We start from the raw sequence: 7,103 nt of genomic DNA, 5'->3' as shown, positions 1-7,103 counted from the left end.
TACAGAGTCTAGAGAGTGGTAGAAGTAAAAAAGAAAACCAAGAGGGAAGGTTAAAATGGCCGGTAGGGTCGTGAGAGTGTGCTGGAGCAGTAGGACAGCTGGAGCTATCTAGTGGGCAGTGGATCAGGTGAGTTTAGTGCCGCCATCTTGCTCTAGGAGGCTATATAACTAAGTTCGCTGAAAGGGCGGGGCAGGGTGGGGAGAACCGTCGAAGCGACAACATCTCCTCACCTCACCATCATGATTCTTTGGGAGAGAGAGGATGGATGTTTAGAAGACTAGACTAGATAACATATTTTGGAGCGACGAGCGATATACCCCCCTGCATCACTCAAGTCGTACTGACGAGAATTTGTGCTGCTGCCGTATATATAGGGAAGGTTGCAGCACTGCTACCTGGTGGCAACTTCTGGAACTATTCTCTCACCTGTCTGATATGTGGCGCCCTCTGACGGGTTTTTTTGGAACTAATTTCTTACTTTTTTATTTTAAATTTCTCTGTTACTTTTAAACGCTTTTTAGCACTTTTTTTTGTATTTTTAATGATTTATATATGTAATTTTTCATATCATAGAATGTAAAATAATATTAAGATTATGTAAAAAAAAAAAAACAATAAATATCTTTTTTAGAAAACTAATCGTTTTTCTTTGTTCTCCTGCTAAATAATACTTTTTTTTTAAAAGTCAATAAATCATATAATAAAAAAGATAGTGACATAAACATGCAAATTACATATTAAATAACACATTTTTTTAGTAATTGATTCATAACAAAAGTTGTTTGTACTTACTCATTTGATCGATGTTTTCTCAACGTCTTTTTCATTTCCACTTCACTTGATGGATGGTTTTGCAGATAGTATTCACAGTATTGGCTATTTCAATCTGAAAACTATATCCAATGAAATGAACAGTTCATAGTGTTAATATTGAATTAAAAAGCATTCTATTTAATGACACTACAAATAAATACGCAACCATTAGTTTGAGATACATTTATATCTCTCAGGAATTAAAGAAACAAATTACATTTTAAAACTTTTAAATGGATCAATCTTTTAGAACGAATTCTTTGCGTTGTGAAACATTAAATTATTTTAATTTAATTGTGCTCCTACGTTGCAATTATACTTTAGTAATAAATTATTATTCATTTAATTCCTACGATAAAAGTTAAATTTTGTTCAAAATTATTTAATTTTAATGATAAAATCTATACCTCTATAGCTATCAGTCAAGTATTATTCATAAAAATTAAGCTGAAGCATTGATCTATACATTAAAATTGTTTATTAAAGAATCTAAACATGGTTACTCAATGAAAATGAAATATATATATATTGTATTTCAAAAAAACACATGTATTATTTATGATTATGAATTATTTGATTGTCAAATCCTTTACATTTATTACCTTTTTTCATGAAATGAATTACAAAATGTTTAGTACGACTAAAAACGGTTCAAATTGATTGAACAAATATTCAGAATTCACATGCAATTTGACGTTGAATTTATCTATCAGATTAAAATCCACTATCAACAAAAATTAAAACATTTCCATTTTCTGAGGGAAAAATAAAAATATAAAATGTTTTGGTTTCTGCAACAATATGAAATAATATATAAACCAACCTGAACAACAGTTCCATATAGGTCCCGTGATAGGTAGATTTTCTTGACTTTCTTATGCTCCGAAATAGAATGGATGAGAGTGGACTTGTACTTCCCAGCGCATTGTAGGTTTAGTGAAGAAACCATTGAGGAAATCAGTACAGATGAGAGTTACTTATGTGCTCAAGGATGGTATAGCGTTAGAAAGGCCCATACATGAAAGCACTGGATAATGGAAAAGAATATTACATTAATTATTATAATTTAATTAGCTCCTAGTTTAAGATTGTTAATCATTAGTATTTGCTTAAGACGATGAACTTTTATCAAGATTTTACATAAGTGACTGATTTGCATAAGTACAAAAAGCCAATAAAAGTAAAAAGTAGATGAAAAAAAAGTAAACACTATAATTGGAATACATTCACTAATCACATGTAATAATAATAAAAAAAAAAATTATTCAGATTAAAAGGGAAATATTATTAATCAGAATCACGGGTTTAGTTTATGTTATAATACTTAGAACGTATAAAATAATAGAAAAGACTACCTGAGAAACAGTCCCACAAGCAGAGTGGTAAGTAGATTTCCTTATAATAGATAATGCGTTTTATTGATAGCATTAACGAAGTTATCTTTAGACCAGAAAAATGGGAACCACAAAAAAGGATTACATCCATCCAGCAATAATAATCAACCAAATCACCTGTAAGCTGTTAACGGCACTAAAAGCCCTCTTTCATTTTTAACCAGTTTGTTTGTAGTAAAAGGAAGTATTATTTTTTAAATATGCTTTTCTCAAAACATGCTTATTTTGAAATATCACTAAGCATTTACATTTGTAATTACCTGAATGTAAAATATATCACTGATTCGAGTCCATCGTAGCATACTGCTTGTCGTATACTTTACAGAGAAGTAGCTTTTTAAGTCGTATAGATTAGAACAAGAATTGACATGCCCACACGACCTAGCGGTAACATTAGAAACTACAAACTTATGTAAAGTTCACACATGTTTTGCTTGATAGTGCTGGCTACGCTAGTTACATCAAAAATAGTTTCTTGTATCGTATCTTTAAATTATATCTTTTGAGTTATCTGAAATGTACATGACTTTATCCATTTCAGCACGATTAATGTTTTTGTTCTGACCAGTTCCGGATTTTTATCCATTTCAGGGATTAACAGTTACGTGTAGAGAGAAGACTTTGACATTCATTAAGAAATACCCCATCCTATTATTATTTTCTATTGAAACTAAAAATAAAAACCACTTCTGCTATGAAGACACTTTACTGTAACTTACGGTGAAATTATTAATACTCTTCAAAATTATGCCACAAAATTTCTTGTCATAAAGAAAAAAAGTCTTAGAATTTACTTATAATACGCATTACATAAAACGAAGCGAAGATTCTACAATACTGCTAGAAGAGCTTAACAATAAATCATCAATTTGTGGGTAGTATAACTGGACTCTAAAAGTATCTCAGTCATTAGTAACTGTATCTTCTTAGAGCAAATTATTGAAACATTCAATACATAATGCATATTCAAAACTTCCATTCACCTCGATGAATTTACGCGTTGAACCACCACTTCCAATGCTAATCCGAATACAAGAAATATAAGGGAGTACTTTAAAAACAAGAGTAGATTACTTGATTAAAATTTAACTTTTTTCGAAGAAAAAAGAAACAAAGAGAGATTTGTTGAATATACTATATAATATAAATAAACACTGCCTGAACAATTTACCACAGTATACATAAAATGCTACGTTTTCTTTAACAGATCAAAACTTCGATCACAAGCCCATACACCTAGGCATTCATCCAATGCAGTAGATAAAAAAAAATAAAAATCTTTGAATTTATATTAAGCATTCAAATTAGCGAGGAACGATCCAAATAAAAAACAAAACTCGCCAAAATTTCCTTATAAGCCCCGTTATATTTGTACTAGTTTTTCTTTAACTCAACCAACCCGCTTAGCCACTAAGTTTCAATAATTATAAATTTGTTTGTTGTCGTTATATTTATAGGACTGCGTTTCAATTCTCTAAATTGTTTGTATTGTTTAATTTGTAATATCCAGGCCCTGAAGAAGGCAATATACTTGTCGATAAGTTGGCAAAAAGACGAGTTGTTTGTTTTTTATTTGCACCGATTCCTCGCTAATTTGAATCCTAATATAATATTTTTACGGTCACTAAAAGCTAATATAAATTCATCTTAGAATTTAACTATTTACAAGAAATCTGGAGCCTAACATTTGTATGTTAAAATGGGCATTAGGTAACTAAGACTCGAAAAATGAACACTTAACTCGCAATGACCTTCCGCTAACAACCAGACGAGGTTCAAAACAGAACACACCTTTACTAACAAAGGAATAGCTTCGTATGGAACGAACTCGTTTTACTTTTTAAGAATATATAATATAAGCACTAAAATAAATAAATTTACTTACATAGAACGCATAGACGTACAATGATTAAAATAAAGGCTCATTTATGATAATGGCTAAGCAATCTAATATCGAAAATGACAAAAATTACCAGTGAAGTAACAACATTAACTTTAATAAACTGAGAAATCCAAGATTTGTGATTTCCTGCAACAAAAACAAGAAAAGATATTTGTGAAATTACCTATTTTACTCCAAAAATCTATAAAACGCGAATATAAAATTTTAATTTTAATGTTCTTATGTATTTTAATTGCGTTGTTTGTCGATATTTTATTTTTATACAGACAGAAAATAAGATTAAACACTAGCTACTTACAATGGATCTTAAGTTAGTATTTGTAATAAAAAATGAAACATATATATACATACTTATCTTTTAGATGACTTTCTTTTTTTATTTAAATGCAACTACTTCTTGCCCTGCCTGCACATACTGTTATATTACACTATTGAGTTCAAATACTCCTTTAACTTACTACCAACGATCTATGACCATGGTCATTGTCTTGTTTATAATTGTTGATGAATAAGTATGTTATCAAGGTATTAATATTCAATAAAGACTATTACTACTACTCCTACAACCTCCATTGGGCTGGTCACCTTAAGTAACCTACATCAGTTTATAACAGCTATGTCAGCTGACGAGTATCAGCTGATGAATGAAGTTACTATGTCTACTGGATATTCGTGAAAATCAAATTAATCAGTTCAAAATTCTGGTAGATATTTTTATTTAATAAAGGACCAACGGTACCGAAATATTGAAAAAAAAAATTAAAAGAAATACAGAGAAAAAAATTAAATTTTACCAGGACAGCAAAGATGATATAATTTCTAATGGTTGATAATCGGAGTGCAACAATGATATTATTCTGCTTTAAGCTGTTAAACAAAGCTGTCTAAAGCTGTTAGTACAATCGACTCGCTAATTGAATACAATTGATTTAATAGCTTCGTTAAGTATTAGTATTTTTGGATTTCTGACCAAAAGAACATTGTCACAACCAAATTAGCTAGGGAAACTGACAAAATGTTAGGCAAACTAAAAGAGATTCTGTCTTTATACCTTTCTCTGATACTAAAGTAAGCAAGGCACGTAATGGATGAATATATACTCGCAGAATAAAATCTTCTTTTCGAGTACATATCATTTCATAGTTTACAGTATGATTTCATGAAAGTGCTCTTCGTTTATCTACTTTATAGGTATTACTTTTCCGGTGAATAAAAAGATCTACATTATGCTGAATGGGGACTGGGTATAAATTTTGATAAGACGGAGCACCTATCCACTTCGAATGCAAGTACCTTAGAAATTGAATTAGCATTAAAAGAGTGGATCATCTTAAATACCTTGGGTCAACAGTAGAAAAGGATGGATCCTCCCAGCAGGAAGTAGAGAGGAGAATCAGGGAGGGGAAAAAGTAATAGGACCATTGAACCCAGTACTCTGGAGCGGAAATTTGCTACCCAGAACCAAGAGGCTGATCTTTACATCGATTCTCCAAAGTATCCTATTGTATGCCGCAGAAACATGGGTGAAGACAGCGCGAGAGACTCCTAGCAGTAGAAATGGATTTTTGGAGGAGATCTGTAGGATGTTCGAGGCGGGACAAAGTGAGGAATGTGGATATCAGGGAAAGGATGGGAGTGGAGAGAAACGTCCTGGAGATTAGAGAGACTAAGGCACTCATGTGGTATGGACATGTAAGGAGGATGGGTCCAGAGAGATTGTCTAAGGTGGTGATGGACAGCGAGGTGGATAGCCGGAGAAAGAGAGGAACCCAAAAGTGGGTGGAGGGACCAGGTGAAAGAGATGATGGCAGGATATGGTCTGACAGAGGAACAGGCAGAGGACCGTGTCACTTGGAAGAAGGCATTTACTCGCAATGGCTGAAGGGAACCACTTAAAGTCAAGAAATAAAACTTCTAGCCTTAAATACAATTTTGTTAAACAATTTATTTTATTAATTCAAAAAGTTTATATATATAATTTATTTATATATATATTTATATATTTATATTATTATAACAAAATGTTACAATAGACCATTTCTTATTCGAAGTATTATTTACAAAAAAAAAAGAAAAAGAATTTATTAATTTAATTTATAAACTAATAAAAATGTTAGTTTAAATTAATATAAATTAAAAAGTTATCACTTAATTAATTTAAATTATTATTATATTTTATTTTCGTTAGATTTCAGATTTGTCCGTGGATGGACGTCTTTTTGAAGACACACTTGTGCTTGAGCTTCTGTAACAGAAACGATGTTATAAATTAATGCCAGTCTTCGATATATTCTGCAAATACACATTCTTCCCTTCTGCCACAAAAAACACAAACATAGGAATGTACGTAAAAAGGATTCAGCACAAACAAGAAAGAATATGCATCTCCCATGCTAAGCTAGCCAAAAATAACATGCCCTTTTCCACATTTTTGATCACTGCATTATCAGAATAAATAAATTTTCGATATTGCTTCATTTAATTCGTGGACCAAATTAATTTGTAACTCTCTAAATCTGTTTCCCTCAATTTTTAGATTTTTGTGCTTATGGTACAGAAGTGTGAATGGATGGATCTCTGGAGGAAGAGGTTTGCCTATGTTAAGATAGAAAGGTAGAAGTGCGCCGAGAATCAATAGGTTTTCACTTCCAAAATAGATTGATTTAGGAAACTGGTAGAGTTGGCTGATGTCAAAAATTTCTTATATAAAGAATTCTTCTAAATATGAGTGCATTAGGGAGGAGGAAGTTAAAACAGGAGCCTTACTTCCCTAATCGCTCTCACTTTCTTCAAAAGTGATTCTTCAAATTTTAGTTGATTTCGGCGAAAATTTGAACAGAGATCATCTATCTATGTGAATGATTCAATTCAAATATACTTTTTCATACTTTCTGTTCTTCGCTTTATTAGCGAAGTTTTACTTTAAAAATTAAAAGTCTAGAATATCATTAAAATTACTTAATATATACAAATCAAAAAATCATTAACAATA

The 7,103-nt window shown here is 31.2% G+C and overlaps 1 protein-coding gene and 1 long non-coding RNA gene across 30 annotated transcripts in view; one reads left to right on the top strand and one right to left on the bottom strand.

Moving 5' to 3' along the window:
- The first annotated feature begins 2,002 nt into the window (after nucleotides 1–2,002).
- LOC141456519 (uncharacterized) lies at nucleotides 2,003–6,479 on the top strand. The gene is made up of 2 exons (XR_012459816.1): nucleotides 2,003–2,196; nucleotides 6,300–6,479. It is a non-coding gene; the product is annotated as an uncharacterized lncRNA (long non-coding RNA).
- Nucleotides 6,037–7,103, bottom strand: part of shot (dystonin-like protein short stop) — a 187,497-nt gene continuing 186,430 nt past the window's right edge. For all 29 annotated transcript variants that reach the window (XM_074132580.1, XM_074132602.1, XM_074132584.1 and 26 more), the window contains one exon: nucleotides 6,037–6,356. In XM_074132580.1, coding sequence (XP_073988681.1) covers nucleotides 6,296–6,356 — 61 coding nt within the window. In that variant the 3' untranslated portion in view covers nucleotides 6,037–6,295. The remainder of the gene's footprint in view (nucleotides 6,357–7,103) is intronic.

The sequence above is a fragment of the Rhodnius prolixus genome, unplaced genomic scaffold, assembly GCF_049639745.1.
Source record: "Rhodnius prolixus isolate KJV_2025 unplaced genomic scaffold, Rpr scaffold_4, whole genome shotgun sequence".
Lineage (NCBI taxonomy): Eukaryota > Metazoa > Arthropoda > Insecta > Hemiptera > Reduviidae > Rhodnius > Rhodnius prolixus.
Note: the sequence above shows the minus strand (reverse complement) of the source record. Positions and strands in the feature narration are given on the sequence as shown.